This window comes from Arvicanthis niloticus, chromosome 13, assembly GCF_011762505.2.
Source record: "Arvicanthis niloticus isolate mArvNil1 chromosome 13, mArvNil1.pat.X, whole genome shotgun sequence".
NCBI classification, from domain to species: Eukaryota; Metazoa; Chordata; class Mammalia; order Rodentia; family Muridae; genus Arvicanthis; species Arvicanthis niloticus.
In genome coordinates this window covers 77,535,916-77,562,459 of record NC_047670.1, presented here as the reverse complement: position 1 = coordinate 77,562,459, position 26,544 = coordinate 77,535,916, and the positions used below count along the sequence as shown (strand labels likewise).

At 50.5% G+C, this 26,544-nt stretch overlaps 1 protein-coding gene across 4 annotated transcripts; it reads left to right on the top strand.

The window, feature by feature from the left end:
- The first annotated feature begins 228 nt into the window (after positions 1-228).
- On the top strand, positions 229-26,532 carry Znf385a (zinc finger protein 385A). Of its 4 annotated transcripts, XM_076912197.1 has the most exons (9): positions 5,946-6,047; positions 6,412-6,474; positions 7,075-7,211; positions 19,997-20,107; positions 22,213-22,375; positions 24,051-24,293; positions 24,633-24,802; positions 24,973-25,068; positions 25,204-26,532. In XM_076912197.1, the coding sequence occupies exons 2-9, from the start codon at positions 6,438-6,440 to the stop codon at positions 25,432-25,434; spliced, it is 1,188 nt and encodes a 395-aa protein (XP_076768312.1). In that variant the 5' UTR covers positions 5,946-6,047; positions 6,412-6,437; the 3' UTR covers positions 25,435-26,532. The 4 variants fall into 4 exon arrangements, with proteins under 4 accessions (XP_034372499.1, XP_034372501.1, XP_034372502.1 ...); XM_034516608.2 differs by lacking the exons at positions 5,946-6,047; positions 6,412-6,474 and adding an exon at positions 229-348; XM_034516610.2 differs by lacking the exon at positions 6,412-6,474 and having other exon boundaries at positions 5,904-6,047.
- The last annotated feature ends 12 nt before the right edge of the window (positions 26,533-26,544 follow it).

The following is a 26,544-nucleotide window of genomic DNA, read 5'->3' as shown; positions in this document are numbered from 1 at the left end:
ACTGAGCCGCTCAGGAACCCAGGCATTTTAGTTTCCAGCCTCCTCAATAACCTCACACCATCTTGTTCCCCAGCCCCAGCCTAAAGCGACATCCTAAAGCCCAGAGATTGGGGGCGGTAACTGAAAGGCTGGAGGAAGCGGGAGGCTGCCAGGACGCCCCCTCGCGGAGCCCGGGGTGCCAGGGTGCCCCCTCCGGTCTTCACCTGCTATGGGCTCCGCCCCCGCTCCGCCTCAGCCCGCCCCTGCTCCTCCCCGACTCCTCCCCCCGTACCCCCAGTCCGACCAGAACGGCCCCCGGGACAGAACGACGCGGAACCCCGGGAGCCAGGGTCCCCAGCATGATCCTCGGTGAGTGGTCTCCACGACTCTGGGCTCCTGGTACTGGTTCCTTCTCACTGGGTCACCAACCCCCACTCATCTCGGCACCGCGGTGACTGCGGCCGCCGGTCTGCCACTCATTCCCCCTCCCCCCTCATCTGGCTGCACATCTGGGGTCCCCTCTTCCTCTCTTCCCCTAGCTGCGGTTTATCCTGGTAACATGGGGAGGGGCAAGAGGAAGGCCGAGAGAGCGAGACCCCCGCCCCATAATGAGAACATTGCGTATTCATGAGACTCATGAATATTATAAGACAGTGTAGGAGAGACTGTGGGAGGGGGCTGGCCGGGCCTGGTGGAGTTGAGGTAAAGGTTCTGACCCGTCACCCCCAGCGCCTTCCCCCACCCTTGGCTTAGCCACTCCGACAACCTCTGGGCCCAGGATAAGAGGGAAAGGAGGAAGTGGGGGGCGGAGGAAGAAGATGTTGGGTGTAGCTTCGAGGTGAGTGCGGTGGGAGGTGGGAACCTGACGGGTGAAGATAAGGGGGCTGGGTAGAAGAGCGGGTGGGAAACTGTCCATCCCGGGCTCTTGCGGCTTAGAGCCTGTCTCCGCAGCCATCCTGCCCCGACACGCCGGGACCTGCCCCTCTTTCCCTGCGCCGGCTGCCTGGGCCCTTCTTCCTCTCTTCCTTCTTCCCTTCCACCCCAGCCCTGGGTCAGGGGCTACAGGAGACCAAGGAGAGAAGGAAAGTCAGAGTGGGGGAAGGGAAGTCCCGCTGGGCTCTGACAGCCAGCCCATTCAGCCTTGGCCACCCCATCTTCATGACCTACATCGGGAAGGGAGCCCCAGGGATGGGGGAGGAGAGGGCCTAGCTGTGCTCCGGACTCCGCAGCAGCCCCTGCCCACAACCCTGCTGCCACAGCAGTGCAGGGCCTGCTCTGACCTCTGCCCTCCACCCTGGCTAGGCCGGTTCCTGGGCCCTGTTTATTGTGAAGCCCCCTACCACTCTCAGACACCTGTGGTCTCCCTGCCCCCACTGAGGACACCTGGCTCTGTGCTAATGCCTAAGGGCTGAACTATATCCCTTGTCCTCATCCCTCTCCCAAGACTCTCTGCCTGTGTTCTCTTCTTTCTATTGACTGTGTATCTTCACTAGCCCCTTTCTCCACTGTATCCCCCTTCCTCCATCTAGCTGCTGTGTGGTCTCAGCCTCTCCCACAACTTTTATGCCTTGCCTCCCTCCAGCTGGCCAGCCATCATAGCTATTTAAATCCTTCTGCCCCAAGGCTCTCTAGTAGGTGGTCTGCCTTCGAACACCAAGAGACACCTCAACACAGTTTAGACCCAGGACTCTATCACCCAGGCTCCACACTCTGCCTGCCGGTGTGTTCCCTGTATCCTGGGCCAGCTGTAGTGTCTATAGCCTGCTTACCCAGAATAGGCCAGGCTAAACCTTGTTTGCCCTGGTCTGGAGGCCCCGGAAAACTAGGTGTCAAACCTGGAAGACCCCTACCAACACCCAGCCACAAGAAGACTGAATCCAAATTCTCTGACGTTGGACCCTGCCACCAACTGGCCCCAACCATCTCTTTGGAACATCTCCCTCCTATTTGAAGACCACAGAGGGGCGGGAACCTAGTGGTGCCCCATTCAGCTTAGCTCTTCCTCCCTCCCCCAGCCCCCCCCCCCCCGCGCCCCTTAAATCCCAACCCTCTTAAGAAGGAAGAGAGGGAGGAAACTGCCTGCCAGGGCTCAAGACTCACCTTTAGAATCATACTAAGATGTTCTGGTCTGAATGCTAAGGTCATTGAGTCCTCTACAAGTCGGCCCTAGAGGAACTCTAAAATGGCTGTACCCAGATCAGCTGAATGTGGTGGCTCGTGCCTATTATCACAGCAGGCTGAGGGAGAAGGTTATTGGGAATTGAAGCTAAAGGTTGAGTTCGTGGCCAGCCTAGGCTACAGAATGAAAACCTGTCTCGAAACAAAATTAAAGTACACATAAGAATCAGGGCCTGAAGGTTTAAGACCTTGTAGTTCTGAGTTCAGATTCCCTAGGCTACCATCGTCCTTTGCAACCAAGTCCCTGGTTTAGCGAGGGGCAGAAGCCTGGAGAGGGAGGGCTCTTCCATTCAGGTTGCGGAAGATTTCCCAAAGCTCTGCAATAAGCCCCTCCCATCCTAGGCATCACCTCCCTCAAAGCCCCACCCCCACCCACATATACCCCGAGGTTATTAGGGCTGGTGTTTTTAGTTGTGCACAATCATCCCCTTGTCTCTTTCATCTTTGACTTCAAAGCCTTTCCAGCCCTCTGCCTGCCTTCTGCCAGGATGAAGGAATTGAGGCGGAGGGGACAGATTCACTGGACTTGGCCAAAAGAATAAGAAGCGAGAGTTCAAGCCTCCCCCCGCCCCCCACTACCCTGACTCTAATTTTGGTCATTTCTGAGGAAGAAGCTAAAGTGTCTGAAGGAAAACAGAGGTGGTTAAAGATGGAATCTCAGTCTCTTGTTTTGCCTCAGAGGCTGGTTCCCTTCTTAGCCTCATGAGGTCCCTTTCACCACCATGATTTTAGTCTCACCCCAGTGAGACAGTCACTAACTCACAGCCCTACCCTAAAACCTTCCCTGCTCCTGCCCTACCCTGATGAGCCACTCCCAAGGCAGACTCGCCCAAGCTGTTCCTATTCTCCACGTCAAGCCTGCCCAGCCCACCTAAGAAAGCCCAGGGGCCATGGCACAGGACCTGGCCAGACCTTTTAGGGGAGGACGGAAAAGAGCAGTCCTTGCTGAGATGCAGGAAGCTAGACATGGGTTTGACTGTGGGATACTGAATGCAAAAAGTACCCAGAGCTAAACGGGGTTTGGAGATGGACAGGTGGATTCGGACCAAGAGTCAGCAAGCTCATCCTTGGAAACTGTCTTGAATAGAACGTGTTAACAATCCCCCAGGGATCGAGGGTGGGGCTCTGTCTGTTGGAGGTAATTACTCTAATGAGCTTCCCTCTAGAGTAGCCTGCCCCAGCCCGACCCTAACTCCTCCCAACCCCACCTTACCTTCTTTTCCTCCAACCTTGCTACAGCCCTCACCTCCCACATGACAAAAGCCTTGGATTTGCTCCTTCTTCCCCAGCCCTTCCTCTTTCCTGTCTCCCTTTCCTTCTCCAGTCTACCCAGAAAAGCATAGTACTTGAAAACCTTACTCTGGAGCGAGACCCATTCAAGTTCCCCACTGGCTGTGTGACCTTGGTCTAGTAATGCCGGCCATCTGAACCAACTGTCATTTATCATAAAAGAATTCATTTATTCAGCAAACATTTATTGAGTGCTCGCTGTGTCGTGCCAGCACTTTACACAGACTCGTCCAATCCTGTCATCAACTCTGGGAAGCAGGTACTGTTGTTCTGGTTTGACAGATGAGAAATGAGACTGAGCCAGTCAGAGAAACCAGCCACTCACCCAGTTAGTGCACAGTGAAGCCATCTCATGGGAGATTGTTTATATAAAGTCCTGTCAATGAATAAGTCTCAGGAGGCTGGAGAGATGGCTCAGCAGTTAGCAGCACTTGCTGCTCTTGCAGAGGACTTGAGTTGGGTTTCAGTGCCTACATTGTAGCTTACAACCAACCCTTAATTCCAATTCCAGGGGATCCAGCACCCTCTTCTGGCCTCTGGGGGTAACAGGTACACACGAAGTACATTTTTATACGTGCAAGCACAACACTCATACACATAAAAATAAAGCTTTTTAAAAAAATTTGCCAGCAGTGGTGGTGTACACCTCCCAGCACTTCGGAAGCAGAGGCAGGCAGATCTCTGTGAGTTCAAGGTCAGCCTGGTCAGCATGGCTGCATAGTGAGTGCCAGGATAGCCAAGATTATAGTTGCAAAAAAAGAAAAGAAAAGAAAAGAAAAGAAAAGAAAGAAAACAGAAAGAGAGAGAGAGAGAGAGCAATAAGCTTCAAAATGGCAACTATTTTTCTCAGAAAACAGTGGATGAGCCTGAAGCTTCAAACCAAGAACCCTGGAGAGCTTTCTTGGAGTGGGAGGGCAGTGAGAGCCTCCCACAGGCTAAGCAAGTGCTCTACCACTGAGCCTCAGCCCCAGCCCTGAAGAGCCCGGTTTCTGCTCACCCAATTCTTAAGATGCCATCTGCCCCTCTCCCACCTCAGATTTCAGAGTGGAGGAGCCATGAGAATTCGGGGGTAGCCCCTCACCACTTGCCCACCTTCCGACTTCCCTCAATCTGCCCTCATCTCATTCCTTTGTCCCACGTCTCTTCTCATCCCAACCCTGTTCCACGTCAGTTCCAGGCTACAGGGAGCTGAGTGGCTTCTGTCTGTTCTTCTCCATCTCTCCTCCAGTAAAGCTAAATGAGGACTCCACACCCAGGAAAAGCAAGGAATTGCTTTCCCCCATTCTCTGCTTAAACCAGATGCGAGCCTGTGCTCAGCGTTAAATGAGAGCCCTCTGGGAGCGATGTAGCAGAGGAAGAATTTGCTAGAGTGCGACAGATGCTGATTTGATTCTCAGCCCTGGATACTTAAGGCTGTGTGGCATCAGCCAAGTTTTTTAACCTCTCTGAGTCCCAGTCTCCTCACATGCTGAGTGGAAGAAATAATACTGGCTACTTCACAGCCATCTCCCAGACTGCCCCATCTCCAAGCTTACATCAGATAAGACTCATTGCCTGGTACATAGCAGTTCTTCAAGTGTTTCTCTGTGGCTTTTTCTGGAAGTCATCTCCCTCCTCTGAAATGGATTTGGGAGTGGGATCCTAGAGAGTTGACAGCCAGGGACAAGGTCAAGGAGCCAAGCGGTGGGGTGGAAGTGCCAGCCCTGAACCAGCTGCTGGGAGTGGGAGCGGGGGACACTGAGAGCACTCAGGTTTCTCTCACCATTCCTGAGGCTCGTTAAGGTTGCCCTGGTGTGCCAGGCAGTGAGGAAGGGTGGGGCACAGAGGAGAGGCCTGAGAGGACAGATCAGAAGGAGGAGAAGTCTGTCTGTCCCTTCATCTTTCTCACCTTATGGTCTCTGCCCCAGGGTCTTCCTGTCCTCTTATAGCTCTGCATCCTGCCTGTCAGGTTTTAACTCCCATCCTCAGCCTTCCCTGTGTCTTTCCATTTCTAGTCACCTATTCCTTCCTCTGCCACTTTCCCACATATTCTGTCTCTGTGTGTCTCTCTATCTCTGTTTCTGTGTGTCTCTGTCTCTGTCTCTCTCTCTCTCTTTCACACACACACACACACACACACACACACACACACACAAATGTGAAGGTAACCCGAGGCATTCAGACTCCCAACAGTTCAAAGGCCAAAGGCAAACAAACATCCTAATCTTTCCTTCAGGCCGTAGAATTTAGAAACCAAGCTTCCAGCAGCCTTAACCCCTGTCTGCCTCAGGCACACCGGCCTCCAGTGTTGGCATTGGGTGGAAGAAACAGACCCCTCCAGACCTTTCTGGACCTCATTCTCCACCCCCAGCTGTGCCTGAGCCCTCCCCACCCCCTCCCTCTCTCCTCAGATTCCCCTAATCCCTGCTCCCCCGCCCTCCCCTCTGCCCCACTTTTCCAGGACTCTGATTGGCTGATTCAACTGACTGGGCTGGGGGAGGGGGATGGCAAAGGAAGGGGGCAGAGGGCAGAACCAAGGGAAGGGGACGCTGTCAGGCCCAGGCCCCTAGGGGGCCAGGGCCAGGCCACTGCCTGGGGGCAGCAAGTGCCCGCTACAGAAGGTATGACAGGGGTGAGTCAATGGAGGGACAAGAAAGGATCCTGGGGACCCATTACCCTAAGAAGGTCAAGGGAGGTCCAGGGCCAGTCAGGCAGTCTCTTGGTCTGGCCTTTGTTCCAGAAACCCCTGCAGCTGGCAGAGGGTGCTGGAGTAGTAGAGGGCAGAAGGAATTGCCCAACTGATTGACAACAATCGCTTCAGGAGGAAGCTGGGCCATCAGAAACCCTGAGAGTCCTGAGTACCTTTAAGCTGGGTCCTTTGGAACCTGGTAGAGCCTCCTCCAGGACTCCAGGGGGAAGAGAAGACTTGTGGGGTGGTACTGAATGGCTGGCTGGACTTTCATTTCCCCTTGGGGTCACATGCAGGCCCTCCTCTCACAGAGGCGGTGGCCATGGTTCCTCTTGCAGAGCTAGAACTGAGCCTGCCCGGTGAGTCAATGAGGTCTGGTAGGAAAGAGGGGGCTACAGAAGGGTCGGAGCAAATGGCACCTATAGGTGGCAACAATTTTTCAGAAAAAAATTGTTCAGTTATGACCTGACCAGCATTGTAACTTAGGGAGCCAGATGCAGCAACCTCTTCTGAATCTACTCTTCAGTGTCACCCTCTGGACAGTAGGATACATCACCCACTTGACTCTGATCTGTGGATGCAACAAACCTCCAGATACACAAAGAACTCCAGACCAGAGGAAGGAGTCTGGGATTCAGAGTAGATCCAGAGATAGGCTGTCTGCAGAGGAGGTGTAGGCCTTTCTTGGGTCTGTAAAAAGCCTGAAGGGCTTGGGGAAGGAGGATGCAGAATGGGGAAGTGAAAACCACCCCCAAGGGAAGACTGGCCTGCGTCCCCAGGCCCACAGTGGATCTGCTCCTTGAGCAGTATCAAGGGAAGTGTGTGTATGGTTCACACATGTGTACACTCTGGGGGCACACTGCTGAGTATGGAAGCCTCATCTAGGGAGTAGCACTGTGTACTTGGGTGTTCCCAAGCTCGGTCTTCCTACCCCACAGAATGTTTTCTCTGCCTTTCAGGCAGCCTGAGCCGGGCAGGGCCCCTCCCTCTGCTCCGGCAGCCCCCCATTATGCAGCCCCCAATGGACCTCAAGCAGATCCTGCCCTTCCCACTGGAGCCAGCCCCGACCCTGGGCCTCTTCAGCAACTACAGCACAGTGAGTACTGTCTGTCTCCCCTGTCCCATGCCCCTGAACCTCCTCACTCCTGGTCTACCCCTGTGCTCTCCACCTAGGCCTATTTTGTTTTCACTTCCTATGACCCTGTGTTCCTCATGTCTAGTCACTGGATGGCAAGCATTGCTGGCTCTCTGAGGCTATAGTAACTGCAATGAAAACAGAGTATGTGCTAAGTTCTCTCTGTCATGCAGACACTGCCATAGGTAGTGCCATAGGAAGTCACAGAGCTGAGGATGCTGGGTTTGGAGAGAGGCAAGGGGCAAAAAGCACGGCTGAGAAGGTTTTCCTTTGTGTGTATGCCTCTGCCTGTGTGTGTGTGTAAGCCTGTGTGCAGGTACACACAACACACACACACCACTGTACAGTTATGGAGGGCAGTGTTATGTGGGTCCTGGGGATCAAACTCTGATCATCAGGCTTATACCACTACTTTCTTTTTACCATTCTCCAGAGTACACATCTGGGTGGTTAGGACCAGTTTGTTGTTGGAGGGATAGTGAAGTCTTCTATATTAAATAGGAAAAGAAACAGAGAGCCACTTCCCATTCTTTAGCAGGGGAGTGCCTTGGAAAGACTTGTGATTCAGGAAGAAGACTGTGGAAGCCAATAAAGGGGACAAATCTGGAGGAGGCTATCTGGCCTTACAAGCCTAAGTGGGCAGTAAGATTGGGAAGGAGAAGAAGGAAAGACTGGTGAGGTGCTTTCAAGAAAATATTGACCTACCATGGTGACCAAGTGGTCTTGAAAGAATAGAGGAGAGGAAGAGGGTGAGCTAAGGATGAGTCCAGAGCTCAGGCCTCAGGGAGGCCTGAAACCACCCCTTACAGAGACAGCCTAGCAAAGTAGACACTTGTATTTCTGTTTGACAAATAGGGTCAGAAGCTGAGGCTCAGAAGCATTTAGTAACTGATAGATGTTAGTTGACACAGTATATGCCTAAGATGTAATTCAAACAATTGGTACTGAATGCATGAGGTGTGACAGAGTACACTTGTAGCCCCAGCACTCAGGAGGTAAAGATCAGAGGACCAGAAGTTCAAGGTCATACTCAGCCTGGCATACTTGACCGATACTCTGTCTAGAGAGAGTGAGAGAGGGATCTTCAGCTCATAGCTGCAGCCTCCAAACGCCTCCTAGAATCCTAAAGCATCCTCTGCACTTCATTCTGACTCTCACAAAGTGTTTGTCACATCTCAACCTTTACAGCATCCTTTGGGGTGGTTGGTGATATTAGCTTTATTTTACAGATGAGGGAATCTAGCACTGATTGTAAAAATAGCCCAGTCCTAGACCCTTGCTAACAGTAGGGTGAACAGAAGATAGTTTATCCTCGGTGAACTTATACCAGGAGATAGGCATATATGCCACAAAGCAGAAGGAAGGTTATGGCTACTGTTGCAGAAACACTAACAAGGACTCAATTTCAGTACACAAAAGATAGAGGCAAAAAGATCAGGAGTTTAAGGTTATTTTCAGTCACATAACAAGTTTCAGGCCTGAGATTCATGAGACCTTGTCTCACAAAAAGTAGGTGAAAGGGCTTGAAATACAACTCAGGCCGGCGGTGGTGGCACACGCCTTTAATCCCAGCACTTGGGAGGCAGAGGTAGGTGGATTTCTGAGTTCGAGGCCAGCCTAGTCTACAGAGTGAGTTCCAGGACACCCAGGGCTACACAGAGAAACCCTGTCTCAAAAAACCGGAAAAAAAAAAAAAAAAAGAAATACAACTCAGTCAGTGGTAAATAACTTGCCTAGCATGACTGAAGCCCTATATTCAATTCCCAGCACTGGCAATAAATAAATAAATAAATAAATAAATAAATAAATAAAGCAATTTAATAATAATATTAATAATAATAAACACTAAACACATACTATGTGCTCATAATTGTGTCGTGTTGAGGCATAGGAGTCAGTTGGTCACTGGCTGTAGGAGCCCATGTTTTAGCAGGAATAATAGCAAGTTAACTATAACCCTGATAAAAAGCCATGTTGAAAGCATTTAGCTTACATGGGAGCACAAGGGGTATCAAGACAAATCTGCTGGCTGTAGGGGGACCTAAAGAGCCAACTAGATTTACCAGGATCAAGAGAAGCAGAAGAAAAAGACTTAATCTAGCTGGGACAAGGACTTACGATTTTTGCTTTGAAGAATCCTTAGTAGTTTTTATTTGGAATTGCTTTGTTTTGTTTTTTTAAATAAGGGCTTACTGTGTGGTCAAGACTGGTTCCAAACTCTTGGGGATTCTCCCACCTCAACCCCCTAAGTACTGGAATTTTAGTCATGTGTCACAACACACAGAATATTCACAGAGTTGTAAAAGTGGCTTTAGAGAAGAGCTGGAGAGATAACTTATTCTGCCGCCATTCAGAGGACCTCTGTTTGATTCCCAGAACCCGCATGGCAGCGCCATCTATAACTCCAGTCCCAGGAGATCTGTACCTTCTTCTGGCTTCAGAGGCATGTGTGTGGCGCACATACAAACATGCAGACAAAATACTTGATACAAAATCCAGTTTGGCAGCACATACATACCTTTAATCCCAGCACCTGGGAGGCAGAGGCAGGTGGATCTCTCTGAGTTTGAAGCCAGCCTGGTATATATAGTCAGTTCTAGGATGACCAGAGCTACATAAAGAGACCATGTCTAAAAAAAAAAAAAAAAAAAAAAAAAAAAAAAAAAAAAAAAAAAAAGACTATCCCCATGAAAAAACACTTCATACACCCAAAATAAGATAAAATGAAGGCAGATCATTTCAAATTGAATCAAATCACATGAACTATAGCTAAAAAAGATCATTTGGGAAAGTACAAGTGACCCAGTGTAATTAGAACTGAAGGGCAGGGAATGCTGTCCTCTGTCTAAACAGCATATTCCCAGGCTCAGCAGTCCAGGAATTGTCCCCATTTACAGAAGAAACACAGAGGTTGAATGACTCTTCTGAGACTCATCTTCAGTCCACTCATGTAAATATGTTTTGTTTCTTGTGTTGTTTGTTCATCTGGTTTTTGCCTCTGCCTCTGTAAGGTCAGGATTACAGGAATATGTCTGCCACCCTATCCAACTATAGCCTAGGGTTTCTTTCTCTTTACTGTATTTATTTCTGCTGTCTGTGTGCGGAAATACTCTTGTGCCAATGTGTGAGAAGGTCAGAGAACAAGGTCGGGAGGCAGTTCTCGCTTTCCACTGTGAGTTATGAGGTTTGAACTCAGGGTGTTAGGGTTGACGGCAAGCACTTTTATTCACGAAGCTATTTTGCTGTCCCTACACTGGAATTTCTGACTCCCACGGTTCCACGGAGCCACTGCTTCTAGTGGAGCTCGTTAAAGCCTTGAGCAAGCTGAGGCTGTAGTTCAGGAGAACTCTTTAAAAACAATTTTTGTTTTTTGTTTGTTTGTTTGTTTGTTTGTTGGGGTTCTGGTTTGGTTCAGTTTGTTTGTTTAAATATTTATTTATGCGTATGAGTACACTGTAGCTATCTTCAGACACAGCAGAAGAGAGCATCAGATCCCATTACAGATGGTTGTGAACCACCATGTGGTTTCTTGGAATTGAACTCAAAATCTCTGGAAGAGTAACCAGTGCTCTTAATCACTGAGACATCTCTCCAGCCCCCAGGATGTTTTTTTGAGGTAGGGGTTGTTTGGTGTGTAATCCTGGTTGTTCTGGAACTTGCTATATAGACCAGGCTGGCCTCAAACTCAGAGATCTGCCTGTCTCTGCCTCCCAAGTACTAGGATTAAAGGTGTGCACCACCACCATCTGTCTTAAAAATATTTTTTTATTATTTTTATTTGTGTGTATGTGTACATGGTGGGTATATGTGCATGAGTACTGTTGCCATTGAGACTAAAAGTGTCAGTCCCTGGAGTTTACCTCACACGGATGCTAGGAATGGAACTCAGGTGATGCATTCTTTGGTAGATTATCAGGCACTCAACTGCTTAAGCATTTCTCCAGCTGCCTCAGATGTCAGCTTCTGCCTATGATGCATGAAGTCCTGGGTTCAATCCTCAGGACTGACATTAAAGGAAAAAAAAATTAAGCCGGGCAGTGGTGGCGCTTGCCTTTAATCCCAGCACTTGGGAGGCAGAGGCAGGCGGATTTCTGAGTTCGAGGCCAGCCTGGTCTACAGAGTGAGTTCCAGGACAGCCAGGGCTACACAGAGAAACCCCCGTCTTGAAAAACCAAAAAAAAGAAGAAAAAATAATAACGATGAAAGAGTTGGGCATGGTGGTTACACCTGTAACTGTAGAACTCAGGAGACAGAAGTAGGAAGTTTGTTCCAGGCACACCTGAGCTACCTAGCAAGACAATAAAAAAAAAAAAAAAAAAGCTGGTGGGAGTGGGTGAGATGGCTTAGTGAGTCTAAGGCACTTGTCGTGCAAAGCTGGTGACCTGAGTCTAATCCCTAAAACCTACATAAATGGAAGGAGAGAGCCAATTCCACAAGTTATCTTTTGGCCATCATATGTGCACCATATGCGCACATGGCATCATATGTGCACATGCCCCCATGTGATAATTGTGATAATAAAGTAAAATTAAAAATTTAAAGCCAGGCCTGGTAGCACTGGCCTGTAATGCCAGCTGTTCTAGAAGCTAAGGCATAGGACTAGAGCCAAATAAAAAGAAAAAAAACTAAGGTGGAAGGATTACAAGTTCAAGGCCAGCTTGGTCTACAGAGTGAGACTGTTGAACAAAAGTAGGGGGATCATGGGGGCAAGGCGGCTTAGAGGGCAGAGACACTGTTCTTGAAGCCTGAAGACCTGAGTTCTACCCCAGGGACCCACATGGTGGAAGGAAGAACTTACTCCCGCACACACACATCCACAAAATATAGAAATTAAAATTAATTTTTTAAAAAAAAGAGCAAGGTATAAAATACCAGGTAGTGTTTATAAACCTACAAGAGGTAGGATGTTTATATGTGAGTGCAGGAATGTCAACAGGATGGATACCCAAGAAATTACAAATGATGCCACTCTGTGGGGGCAGGAGAAATGACAGGAACAGAGACATGTTTTAAGATTGGTTTTTATTATTTGAAAATATGTTTATACATGTGTAAGCATGTACAGTTGAGTGCAGGTGCCTCAGGAATGCAGACACATCTGATCCTCTTGGAATTAAAATTACAAGCTGCTGTGAGCCACTCAACTTAGGTACTGTGATACGACCTCAGTACATACTCTTAACTGCTACATGCTGAACTGGACATACTCTAGAAAGACAGCACACAGTCTTAACTGCTGCCATCTATGTGGCCTGAGAGGTAGGGCTGGTTTTTTTGTTTTGTTTTTTACTTTGTTTTGTTGTTTTTGTTTGTTTGTTTAAGACAAGGTCTGACTTTGTATCCCTGGCTGACCTGGAACTCACTACATAGAGTAGGCTGCTCTAGAACTCACAGAGAGCCACCCACCTCTGCGTCCCTAGAGCTGAGATTAAAGGCATGTGCCACCTCACTTGGCTCTGAGGCAGTTTTTTTGGTTTTGTTTTTTATATATTTAGTTATTCAGGGATGGAGAGGTGGCTCAGTGGTTAAGAGCACTTATTGATCTTGTAAAGGACCCATTTGGTTTCCAGCTCATAACCATTTATAACTCCAGTTCTAGGGAATTTGATACCCTCTTCTTACCTCCAGGGACTTCAGGCACATACATAGTGTACAGACAGATACACATGCAGATGAAAATAATTATTCATTTAAAAAATTTTATCGATAATATTTATTGTTTTATGTGTATGTGAATGCAGGTACAAGTGTGGAGGTTAGAAGAGAGATTAGGAGTTGATTCCCTCCTGCCATCTTTGATACAGGGACCAAACTCAGGTTGTTAGGCCTGCTGGCAAGTGCTTCCTCCCCAGACCAAGATGCACTATTTATTATATTATCCTCTCTTGTCATTCATAAGCACTGAATCCAGAACCCCAAGAGCGACAAGCCTGTGGATGATAAAGTCACTTGTATAAAGTAACCCAATATTTACAAATAACCTACATATCTGCTATACTTTGAATTGCTTCTGGTCACTTATAGTACCCATTACAGATGTATTGTTTACAGAATAATGACAAGAGAATAAAAGTCTGGGATGGCTATATGGCCCCATGGATGAAGGTGCTTGCTGCCAAGTATGAGGACGTGGGTTTGATCTCTCGGACCTATATGAAGAGAATTGATTCTTACAAGTTGTCCTCTGACTTTCACAAGCACTGTGGCATGAATGTGTAGACAAAAGGTCTATACACATAAATACACACTAAATACATGTAATAAAAAATATTAAAGAAAAATGTGTACATGTTTAATACAGCCATGATTTTTTGAAAAATATTTTCAGTATTTCATCAGTTGAACCCACAGGCTTGGAGCTCAGAACACGGAGGGTCAACTTCATACCCTTTTGTATTTTGAATACTTTTGTTTTATCAAGTTTATTTTGTTATTTTGGTTTGTAAGGTATGTTAGTATTGTGTACATGTACATATACATACTACAGCATGTGGGTGGAGGCCAGGGGACAGCTCCTGAAAATTGGTTCTCTCCTTCCATGGTGGGTTCCATGGGGTGAACTCAGGTCTTCAGACTTGGGTAATGAGTGCTCATGCCATCTAAGCTGTCTCACTGGCCACCCTTTTATTTTTTATTTTTCTGGGGGTGGGGGGTGCGGGGACAGGGTTTCTCTGTGTAGCTCTGGCTGTCCTGGAGGAACTCAAAGAGATCCACCTTTAATCACACCACCACCCAGATATTTTTGGAGTTTTAGAGTGTCTCGCTATGTAGTTCTGTCTAGTGGCTAGCCTGGAACTTAGAATTGTAGATCAGGCTAACCTCACATTTGTGGAGATTCTCTTGTCTCTGCCTCTCAAGTAATTTGAATCACCCTGTCCAGACTATGGGATTTGTTTGTTTGTTTGTTTGTTTTGGGAAGCAAGTTTTTACTATGTAGCCCAGGCTGACCTCCAATTCACAAAGATCCTTATACTTAATTAAGGCTTCTGAGTGCTGGGATTCCAGGCATGAAGTATTACATCACCAAGCTTTCTCCTTTTTATTACATCTGTCCATCTGTCTGTCCATCTATTCATCCATCCATCTATTTATCTAGACAGGTCTTTCTATATAGACCTAAATGGGCTATAACTCACTCTGTAGATCAAACTGGCCTCAAACACTCAGAGACCCATTTGCCTTTCCCTCCTGAGTACTGGTAAAAGCACGCACCATCACACCAGCTGTATATTTTGTTTATTTACTGTAAGGGTGGGGGTGGAAATATGTACACACATACCACAGCATGCATTTGTGAGTCAGAGAAAAGCTTGTGAGAATTAGTCCCCTCCTGTCCACTGAGTTTTCTTCCTTCTATTGCATAGGTTCTGGGAATTGAACTTAGGTCATCAGACTAAGAAACAGGTGTTTACCCAGTGAGCCCTCTACACACAGAGACACACACAGACACACACACAGACACACACATACAGAGAGACACACACCCTTTTTAAGTGCAAGATAGAGAGTATCTCAAAATATGTTTGGAGCCAGGTGTGGTGGTTCAGCATTCAGAATGCTGAGGCAAGAGGATCTCCACGAATTTCTAGCCAGCCTGGGCTACATGGTGAGTTCTAGGTCAGCCTGAACTAAAGTAAAACTTTCACTGACAAAGAGTGAAGCCTAGGGATACAGCTCAGTGGTAGAGTACTGATATGCATGCGACCATGGGTTCAAACCCCAATACCTCAGAAGGAGTGAGTAAATAAATTATAGGGAGAAAGCTGTGAGTATGAATAGACCCGGGAGTGCAGCAGGGTGGCAAACAACATCACTGTCAGCGTCTGACTCCTAGGACATGAACTGATGCTGCAAACTCCTTGCTTTATAAACTTGGGCAAATCATTTAAGCATCCCAAACCTTAAACTTACGAACTGTAAAATAAATATTGGCCAGCCCTGGAGGCACGTGCCTGTAATCCCAGCACCTGAAAGGCTGAGGCAGGAGGCTCACAAGTTCAAGGACAGATTGGGCTACATAGTAAGACTGTCAAACAAACAAACATGGGGGAGGGGCAGTACAAATTCACAAGGCCATGTGAATTATATTACAAAATCATAATGCCTAGCACAGAGTTAGTGTTCAGAGTTTTGCCACCTGATCACTGTTATTTAAGGGAAAGGTGAAAAAGGAAGGTTGGATGACCATGGCTGTGGTCTTGGAAATTTAAGCTGAATTGGGTAGTGGGAATAGGAGGAGGCTCTGGCCGAAGAAACAGAATGAGCAGCTGGAGGGGTTGGGGAGGTAAGTCTGCTCTGTAGAGGTGGAGAGGACAAGAGAGAGTATCTGGTTGCATGACAGTTCAGATTCTGCAGAGCAATGAGGACTGCAGAAAAGCTGCACACCCGCCTTCAGAAGGCCTGTGCAGCTGCTAAGTCCATGGCTTTGGAGTCAGGCTGCTCAGGTTTAAATTCAAATCCCAGTCCAGCAACTTACTAGCTTACGACCTTGAGCAAATCATCTAACCTCTCTAAACCCCAGTTCCTTCATCTATAAAGTAAAGATAATAATAGTACTTACTTCAAATCGCAGTTGTGATGATTAAATTAGATAATCCAAGCAAAGAGCCCAGTGCAGAGCTGGCACATTCCAAGGGCTCAATCGACAGTAAGTGGTGGTGGCGGAATTATGGCAGTCTCTCCCTGTGGGATTAGTATCTCTCTTCTTCTCTCCTACGTGAACAGTTGCTGCCCCTCAGATATTTGCATTATTATTTTTCCTCATTCTTTCCACGCTCAGTCCACTGTTTGACTTTATTTACCCTTGGACATCCATCACTGTCTCCCAAAGCTGGCTTTTCTCAAACCAGTATCCAGCTTCACTTATCTCTCTAGTCGCTGTCCTGGGTAGGATGGGCGCTCTGAGACCCAGAGGAGTGTCCTAGCCATGGGGAAGTCTTTGGCCTTCTCAGTACTGCCCCATTTGACCACCAGAGGGCAGTAAGGGCACGAAGCGTAGCTCTGGGAACCTGGTTCTGGGGCAGGTGTAGAACACAGAAGAGGAGGTAAAAAGAGGTTAAGCGGCAACGTCCACCACTTTGAGGTCGCTTCTGCTCAAGTAGCCCTCGGCTCCACTGACCAGAAAAGTCGCCCAGAATCTTCGGTACCCGGGCTTGGTTTTCCACCCACGTGAGCGCAGTGACTTGTTAAAAGCAGGGGCACAGGGGTTGTGTACAGAGAAAGCTGGGGAAGCGTTGTATAGGAAAAGCTGTCAGCAGAGAGGCACCGAGCAGGGTGGAAGGGGTGGAAAAAAAGGACAATGTCTGAGCTAGACAAACACGGTCATGCATAGGACTGGTGCGGTCACTGGACCCAGGAAGGAACCTAAGTGCTGGTAGCCGAGGTCATCAGGTCAATGCCCCTGCCGCTTGGCTGAGAGGCCCCGGGCCGGAACAAGGCCTTTCCTGGAAGCAGTGTCTGGTCGCGGTCCCTAGCTTTCTCCGCCCGAGCCCCCCGGCCTCCTTCTCCTGTGCCCTGTCCCCGCCCCCGTTCCCGGACCGCCCTCGGCCCCGCCTCCAGGGCGGGCTCCGGACGGACCAGCGCCGCCTCCCTTCCTCCCAACCAGCCGGGCCTCACAGCCCCGAGCCGCCCGGGCAACGAGCGCCGCGTCTCCGGCCCGCCCGGCCGGCCAGGCTCGGCCCCCGCCTGGGTCTGCCGCCCCGGGCCATGGAGCCGCGGCCACCAGGGCCCCGCAGGGTAAGCCACCCAGCCCCTCCCTCCCCGCCTCCGCGGCTGCCGCAGCGCCCCCCCACCCCATCCCCGCCCGCCCTGCGGGGCCGGCCACCTCTCCTCTCGCCCAGTCCTCGACTGTCGCCCATCCCCCACGCGGCGCGGCCCTCACCGATCTCTGGAGCCCAACTGGCGCCCCCAACTACTGCCACCTTGTTGGATTCGCTAGCCTCTGCTTCCCAGGTCCTTGGAATTCCCCAAATCACAGACTTGCCATCGGTTCTACACCTACCTTTATATCACCATGCTTCCCAGACCTCCCTTCTGCCTTGTCCGCTTCCAAGCAACCCTTCCCCACCAACTCGCCCGACCTGCTCTTTGGACACCCTCAGCTCCCTCTTCCCCTTGTCAGTCCTGTCTGCTCCTCAGGTCCTTCCATCCCTGCCATTCCACCCCTTTCTCTTGTCGCCTTCTTTTGAGGGGTGGGTGGGGTAGGGAAGTGGGTGGTTGAACAAGGGGCAGTGGGTTCCATCCGATAAAGGGCAGCAAGAGGAAACCTAATCGTAGCAGGCGCCCTCCTGCTCCTGATCTGGTTTCCCTCCTCCTTGCCCTTCCCTCCTTGCCTGATTTCGCCCAGCTTCAGGGAGCCTTTCCCCTTCACCACTGTTGGAGGGCAGGTGGGAGGGGTCTGCTTTGGAGAGTTTGCCAGGGTGTGTCTAGGCCAGTATCTGAGGGAAGGGTCTCTAGAATGAAATGGGTCTTCGGAAGCCTCCACCCTTCCCTAGGGAGCCTTCATCTAGGTCACCGGGGCCTCCTGACCTTGGTTTAGAGGAGCACCTCAGTGGCTCACATTCCACCTACTTGGGGATTGGGGCCCTGAGCCCTCACCTTCAACCAGCTGTCTCCTCAGTCCCTGGAAGAAAGAGTGGGGCAGGCTGGCTTGGCTCCCTCCATTTCTTGTTCCACTCCCCAAACTGCTCACTCCTGAAGAGGGATCTGGGTGGAACCTAGACTTTTAGGGGATGGATACTGGGATTATCAGTCCACAAGTCATCCTTGGGATTCTTGGCCTCAGGCCTTCCTGGGAACTGGCTAGAGTGATGATACAGACAGAACCAGGAGACTGCTTTCTCCTCTCACCATCCTATTCTCTCCCTACTGTTTTTATACGACTTAGGTTTCCTGGCCCAGATTAGGTTTCTGTTTGGGCGGAATTCCCATTCCCCACCCAGAGTATGAGGAAGCCCAGGGCTCACTAGAACCCTGAGGCAGAATTAGGTGAAGGATGTCTCTGAAAAAAGGAGGACTGAGGCCTGAAGACTAGAAGCTGAGAGCAGCAATCTGTCTCCCCTCTCTGATTAAAGCCTGTCTCTAACTTTCTTTCTGCCAAACATATCATACATTTGTACAGATAAACACACAGCTGAAGATTACACAACCTGACTATCTGCAGTGTCAGCAAAGCCCCCAATGAAGAGATGTTGATCTTCAAATGATACACACAGTATGTGGCACTCATTCTCACTTCACCCTTTCACTGATGGAAGGCTGTCTAATGCTCATGGGTGCACACACACACACACACACACACACACACACATTCCTCTCTCTCTCTCTCTCTCTCTTTCTCTCTCTCTGCTACTCTGACTTTTCTCTGTATGTGATTGGGGCTTTCAGGAAGTTTGTGGGAGGTGAAGATAGCCACTAAGAGGGGCTGCTTCTGGCCAAGGGCAGGCTAAGAGACTGACACTTGTCACACAGGTTATCATAACTCAGTCATGGCTCCAACATCCACTACTACCAAAATGGAACAGATATAAGTCAGCACTCAGTTCACTGGGACCCTGAAGCCCCATTCCTGATAGTAACTTCAATCAGCTGGAGAGACTCCTGTGGGAAGCAGGGAGGAGATTCACGTTGTATCCCTCATATTGTCTCATGGAAAACCCTAAGACCTGAGCACAGAGAGAGTTTCACATGAATTGCTAGGGACCCCTGAGTCACCAACAAACATGTCTTAACCTTCTCCCCTTAGAAGATAATCTTTCAGTCCTGAGTTCTAAGACATCCCAACTATACTTAGTCTGTGTGACCCTGGCTGCATTCCAGGCTCTCCCCTCCCTGGCCACCAGGGGGAGAGGGGGCAGAACTGCTCAGAGTAGCTGTTTCTGTGCCTTTGGCCCTTTAGCTGTATCCTTTGATTATCAGAAGGCCTCAGAGACAACCCCGTCCTTTTCCCTGCTCATGGGAACTCTTGGCAGGAGACTGCAAAGGCATCTTCTGGCCCAGGGTGGAGCAGAGAAGGTTCCCAATCCCTCCAGTCCCAACAGCTGTGCCCTGAAGCCCTGCTGATGCTGACAGTGGAGAGAAGGTTAAGAAGGTCCTGGGCTCCCTCAGACCATATAAGTTATTCCCATTCTCCTCTTGCCCATTCTTCAATAAAACCACCAATTATCTCCCAAGTTTCTGGTTCCTGTTAGAAGCTACTGACTTACAGTGGTCCAGAACCTAAATGTGTTAGGATGAGGTAGGGCCCAGGGAAGTAAAACTGGGAAAATCTGTCTCCTGGAACCAAAAGTGGCACTTGGCAGACAGTAGGGCCAGAAGGATTCAAGAGCCCTAGAACCTCCCTCTGATGTGTTGGGACTGCCTATCAGTGGCTTTTGACAGGTTGGCCTCACTGCAAAAGATAGGCCAAGGAAACAGACAAGAGTTGAACCTTCATGGTGTATGGTAAATCAGAATAAGAGTCTAGGTCCAACTTGCAGCTCTGCTGTTAATTCATGATGTGGCCTTGGACAGACCACTTCTACTTCCTATGAAATAGGATCATTGGATCCAGTGTGTCTATCGGGTCCCTTCCAGGGCTATGAAGATTGGGCTGGAGAGAACCAGAAAAACAGGCTCAGAGGCCTTAGGCATCTTGAGGCCTGGAGCAGGGCTTAAGAACCTTGGTTTACCTCAGCTGGTGGAGAGAAATGGGGGTGATAGATGAGCTTGTACAGGGGTTCCTAGCTCACCCTAGCCAACATCCACAGATGGACCCTGTACAGAAGGCTGTGCTCTCCCACACATTTGGAGGACCCTTGCTCAAGACCAAGCGTCCAGTCATTTCCTGTAATGTCTGTCAAATCCGCTTCAATTCTCAGGTAAGAAGCCCATCCGCTTCCTTCTGGCAATAGGGTGGGGAAGCCATGAGACCTTGAAGGAGGTCAAGTGTTGGTGACTTTGAGTGAGGGGCAGTGACTAAGGGGAACCCTGGGAGGAAAGTGGCAGGAGTCTGTGGAAAGCTGGTGAGAAAGACTAGTGTATGCTGTGCCTTGTGTTTGCTGGTTTTGCTTGTTTGTTTGTTTATTTGTTTGTTTGTTTGTTTGATGCAAGGTTCCTTTGTACAGTCCTGGCTGTCTTGGAACTCAGTCTGTAGACCAAGATGGTCTCACATTGAGGGATCTGCCTGCCTCTGCCTCCTGAGTGCTGGGATTAAAGGCATGTGCCACCATGACCTTTTCTTTCTTTTGCCTTTTTTTGAGACAGGGTCTCTACATAGCCCTGGCTGTCCAGGAACTCACCTGCATGTAGTACCACACCTAGCCCAGCTTTCAGCTCCTTTTTTTATTTTTTATTTTGAAGCTTGGCTTCAGAAATTTCCCAGGCTAGCCTGTCCCTTACTGTAGCCTGGACAGTACTTTCAGTCCTCAGCCTTATAAGTAGCCTGTGCCGCCAGGCTTGGATATTGCCATGTGTTCTGGCAGGAAGTAGACAAATCCTCTAAGACTAGCCCTTCTCTCCTTTGGGGTTGAAGCATTCCCTGCTCAGAGTGCCTGGAAATCCAGGAGTCAAGGAAGGTGTGTCTAACCTTCCATCTGTGGGTGCTAAGTTTGATCTCACTGGCTCTCTACAGAACCTAGTTCCCCTTTGGTAACTGCTGAACTGCCCTTCCTACTTTACCCCAACCTTCCACATTCCTCCTCTCTCTACCCCTTTCTAACCTCCCTCCAAATCACATTGAAAGTCTGGGACTTTCCTCATGAGGAGAAGCCTCTCAGATTTCCTCCCTCTAAAGAAAGCTCCATTGGAGCCGGGCAGTGGTGGCGCACGCTTTTAATCACAGCACTTGAGGGGCAGAGGCAGGAGGATTTCTGAGTTCGAGGCCAGCCTGGTCTACAGAGTGAGTTCCAGGACAGCCAGAGCTATACAGAGAAACTCTGTCTCAAAAAACAAAACAAAAAAAAGCTCCATTGGGGTTTCTGTTTGGATCCAGACTTTGTAGAGGTGCAGGCTCTAAAAGCTTTGAGAGAAAAACAGCAGAGCCTTATTCTGCTGAGCAGGGGAAAAGAAAACAGGTTCTGTTTTTCTACCCAGCACATGTATACACATGCGCAGGCATCCTATACAGCAGGGCCCTGTACACCACTACCCCTGTCAATCTTGTTTCCCAGCCCATCCATACCTTCATTTCTACCCCTGTTTAGGTGACCTTGTGACTCAAATATTATGCATTCTTAGTGGTGGCACAAATGGGAGAGGAGGGTATAGGCAGGCAGTAGGTGGATGGAGCCAGAGCCAAACTAGTGTCAGCCCTCATTGCTTAGACTTCAGGCATCCTCTCTTCCAACCCTGACTCCACTTGCTGGTGGAGGGAACAAGATTGGAAGGATAGAAAGCCAATAACAGACAGCTCTCCCCCTTTTTTTGCCTCCCTTTCCCTCCCCCATAAAGTTGCTCTGTTTTGACAGCTGTCTCTGCTGCTGTCTCCTGTCTCCAGAGCTGGGCTTGAGTCCAGGTCTTCCAGGGTGTCCACAGACAGAGGCTCCAAGGAAGGAAGTATCAGGACAGAGCTAGTGAAACAGCAGAGCAGGATTCTAGGCAGAAGAGGAACTCAGGCACCTGGGATCTGAGATGCCAACTAGTTTTGTGTTCTACCTCCCCCAGCTCAGCATTCTCTTGCAGGCTTGAAGGTCCCCTCCCTCTACTCAGGACTAGGTGGGGGGCCTGAGTCATCAGCCAGGTCCTGGGTGTGGTGGCGGAGTTCAGACTAGACTAGGCCAGGGTCCAGATTCCCAGGGACTAAAGCTTGAGAAGCCCATCTGAGCCACAGCAACAACCAGGCGTGTCAGCATGAGCTCTACACAGCAGAGGTAAAGGCTGAGCACACCGCAGCCTGCTGAGGCCACCCTGAGACCTGAAGGAGCTCTGTGGGGTGTAGTAGATGAAAGGTGATCTCAGACTCTGTATTCTTCCTCCATTCTTGAAGAGCCAGGCTGAGGCGCACTACAAGGGTAATCGCCATGCCCGAAGAGTCAAAGGCATCGAAGCTGCCAAAACCCGAGGCAGGGAGCCTAGTGTCCGGGAATCAGGAGATCCAGCTCCAGCAGGCAGCACCCCTCCAAGTGGGGATGGTGTAGCCCCTCGTCCAGGTGTGTCAACGGATCTCTGTCTTTCTTTCCCAATCCCCAGAACTCCCCCTCTGCTCCTCTCCTCTTTCCTTAGTCCCCATTCCCACCAACACCCAAGGTGAGTCCTGGAGCCAGGCATAGTGATGTCAAAATTCCATCCTGTCACCCTACCCACCCCTGTCTTAGCTCTTCTCAACAGAGTCCCTACTGTCTGTCCTCTCCACTGCCCAGTGACTCAGCAAGGGGCTAGGGTGAGGCTACCTGGCAGGCATCCCAAAGAGCCGGAAGACCTCATTCATCTGACCCAGATGAAGCCCCTTTGTGCTAGACAGGCTTCCCTGGAGACTAAGGGCCATGTGCCCAGGAGATTCCATAAATGATCTTGGATGGACCCATGGACTTCTTAGAGCTAAGTTAAGAAAGAGAAACTTCTTTAAAGAAAAATCTTTAAGTTTTTTTTTTTTCTGCTTTACAGAAAGCAATTCTGCAGTTCTTTCCCCTCATGGCTGACGGCTGTCCTCAACTCTAGTTCCAATGAACTGGAACTGAGAGGATATGGGGACAGAAGGATATCAGCCACCCCCACCCTGGGATTGCCACATCAGATATCAGTCATGGCCAACTCCAGAGAGACCTAACATTCCCCTGATCCTCATTTCCTCAGTCTGGCCTGTCTTTTTTGCCCCACCCTAAAAATAATGAGAAACAAGTCTCTATATCACCACTTGGGATCCAGGTCCCCACTGTGACTACACACACACACACCTAGAACCACCCTCTGACATTCCAAGATCTGGGGTCCAGGCCTGAGTTCTAATTGTGCTCTGTCTGATTCTGAATAAAACTTGTATAAAACAAGGATGGGAAGAGTTGGTGATGGTGACAATTAACATTTCTTAGCTACTATTGTTATAGATGCTTTACACACATCACTTCATGTAGCCCCTGCACGCTTTCTGAGGACACAGGGTAGATACATGTACCCATCCCGCCCAGTTCGATGAGGATGTGCTGGTTTGAGATGAAGATGGAAAATGTCGTTGAGTGAGTGAGTAGGAGATACAGAGGAGGGGTCATAGGATGGACAAGCACATATACCTGCAGGGGTTAAGAATTCTTCCACTTTCTCTTGCTCCCACCACAACCCTCCCCATGACCCGGAAACTGGATCATCTGTTGGAGCACAAGTGGGAGTACTAGAGTTTCCCCTGCAGAAGCAAGAGCCTGGGGCCTGTGCATCTTTAATCGCACCATGAATTATAGAGCAGCCTGGATCCCTGCTTCTTCCCTCTTTGGTTCTTGTTTCTGTTTCCCTCTGCTATGCTTACATCTGCCTCTCCTGACTTTCCCTCCTCTTCATTCTGCACCTTCCCGTAGCCCCATGGTGTACCTCCTTGAGGGTCAGGCAAGACTTTGGGAAGGGGTGGTCCTGGCAGGAAGCCCAGGCTGGGCCCCCAGGTTATGATGGGACAAATCCTTGGTGTCTGCCTTTACCCCTGGTGGGAGTGAGGCAGGCATTACAATCGCACACCCAGCCAGTGGCAGCTGCAAAGAATTTGGCTGTGGCCCAGAACATGAGAACATGTGTGTTGTAACAGGGTGGGGACTGACTCCTGGGCCCTTACCCTCAAGGAAATGGGGGTGGGCCTCCACATGAAGAGCCATTTGGGATGACCCCATGTTTCTTCCACAACAGTTTCCATGGAGAATGGCCTGGGTCCAGCCCCAGGATCCCCAGAGAAACAGCCTGGCTCCCCATCCCCTCCCAGTGTTCCAGAGACTGGACAGGGTGTAACCAAGGGTGAAGGGGGAACTTCAGTCCCAGCTTCCCTGCCTGGGGGTAGCAAGGAAGAAGAAGAGAAGGCTAAGCGTCTGCTCTACTGTGCACTGTGCAAGGTGGCGGTGAACTCCCTGTCCCAGCTTGAGGCACATAACAAAGGTATGGGTCCTCTACTCCCAAGCAGTCTCCTGTCCTCAGCTCACTTTCATCCCACTCTGTGTCCTAACTCCCCTGCCTTCCAGCATTGCTGAAGATCCTTTAAGACCTACCAGTGTGTCTCTTTTCCCAGACATCTCCCCTATTCCATAGCCTCTTGCTTCCCAATTCACCTTCACCCTTCCCCAGACCCATTTGAACTAGAAGGGACCCATAGGACTCTAAATGAATTCCACACTTGTCTCATTCCTTTACACATTATAACTGGGAAGGTGGGCATTTGAGGCCTGGTAGGCCTGTAGAATTTTTCAAATACCCTCACCTCCTATCTCTGTGGGCCAGGTACTAAGCACAAGACAATTTTGGAGGCCCGAAGTGGGCTGGGACCCATCAAAGCTTACCCTCGGCTGGGGCCTCCCACTCCTGGGGAACCAGAGGCTCCTGCCCAGGACCGAACCTTCCACTGTGAGATCTGCAATGTCAAGGTCAATTCGGAGGTCCAGCTGAAACAGGTATGTCCTACATCCATCCCAGGGTATCTGAATAGTTTGACCCACTGAAAGGAAGGGAACTTGGGTAAGGACCACTCAGAAGGAAGTATGGCCCAGTGCTTAGCAATGGCCCTGCCTCTGGGGATTACTCTTTACTGAAAGCTCACCGCCCACTACCCACTGCACCACAGCACATCTCCAGCAGGAGGCACCGAGATGGCGTTGCTGGGAAGCCCAACCCTCTACTGAGCCGGCACAAGAAGCCTAGGGGCGCTGCAGAGCTGGCGGTGAGGCCTGGATGCTGGGGAAATGGGCTATGGGAGGACCCAGGAAAGCTTGAAAGGGATCTGGGCAAGATGGCAGAGGTTGGGCTTGCTGGACTACTGGCCCGACCTCTGTCCCCATCTTTCTGCCTGCTGCAGGGCACGCTGACTTTCTCGAAGGAGCTGCCCAAGTCCCTGGCCGGTGGCCTGCTCCCCAGCCCCCTAGCGGTGGCTGCGGTGATGGCCGCTGCAGCAGGCTCTCCGCTGTCCCTGCGCCCAGCTCCAGCCGCACCTCTTCTGCAGGGACCACCGATCACACACCCTCTACTCCACCCTGCCCCAGGACCCATCCGAACTGCGCACGGACCCATCCTCTTCTCCCCCTACTGACCTCAACCCTGAACCCCTCCCATTGAATCCCCCACCTCCAGCCGGGACCCAGGTCTCCGGGCTCCCAGCCCGCCCCTCCTCCCGGCGCTCCCTGAATGGTCTCTCCTTCCCCCCACCCCGAGGTACGGGGTTCCAGGAAAGGGGAAGGGTAGCGGGGGAGGGGGGCTTCAGAAGGGGGGGAATACCCCAGATCTCAGGGAACCCCGCCCCCTGCCCTTCCTTCTCCCCTAGAAAAGAGGGGGGCCGTCTCACCCCCGAGCCCCCTCGGAGACACCCCCTCCCAAAAGCCATGTCCATCCAACCCTTCCCCTCCAAACCTAGCACAAAACGGGGTTCACAAGCCATGGTCGGGGCCCGGGGGGAGAACATGGATTTTCTTGGCAATAAGCGGACTCTGGGACTCCGGCTCCCCTACCCCAAACTAAAGCGCTTCCGTGAACAACCCCGTCCTCCGCAGGGGGAGGGGAACAGGCGGGATCCTGGGTCCCTCGTAAGCACTTTGGTTTTACCGCCTGCAACCTCACTGTGCCCGCCCCGCACCATGCCCCAGCCCCAGGTCCAGTCGGGCCCAGCGCAGGGGGCAGCACTTGGGGGCATCTCAGGCACTTGGGTGGGACCAAGGAGATGCCCTCATAGACCCTTCCCTCGCCTTCTTCCTCCCCGGTCCGGGTTCCATTCTTTTCACCAGCACCCATAGCCCAAGGGGTACCAAGGGGGGCAAGGGGTGTCCAATCCAAGCCCACCCCCGCCTCGCCTTCCGCAAAACTGTGAGCAAAAAGCAATAGAAGCCTCGCCCCCGCCCCGGCCCGTCCCTTTCCGCAGGATCTGCCGTCTGTAACCTCCCCATTCCAGTTCCTAGACCTCATGGCTGCCCCCTCCCGTGACACCTCCACTGCACAACTCGGGCGGGGGCGTGACCCCCAACCCGTCCCTTCTGTGGTTTCCGTGTGGTCAGCCCTTCCAGCCGCCGACCCGGGATGGGGACCGGCCCCCACTGGCCCTCCCCTCCCCATGGACTCTTTCTGCTTGACAATGTAGCAACTCCCCTCCCTCTTTCTCTCTCCTTGACAATAAAGTCTGGATTTGTTCTGCCCTCCCGCCCAGGACTCA

Excerpts from the sequence above, each read along its gene's own strand:
- Znf385a (XM_076912197.1), top strand. The coding sequence starts at position 6,438 with ATGGTTCCTCTTGCAGAGCTAGAACTGAGCCTGCCCG. Across the intron at positions 22,376-24,050 it reads TGGTGTAGCCCCTCGTCCAG|TTTCCATGGAGAATGGCCTG; the intron begins GTGTGTCAACGG and ends CTTCCACAACAG. Across the intron at positions 24,294-24,632 it reads GCTTGAGGCACATAACAAAG|GTACTAAGCACAAGACAATT; the intron begins GTATGGGTCCTC and ends TCTGTGGGCCAG.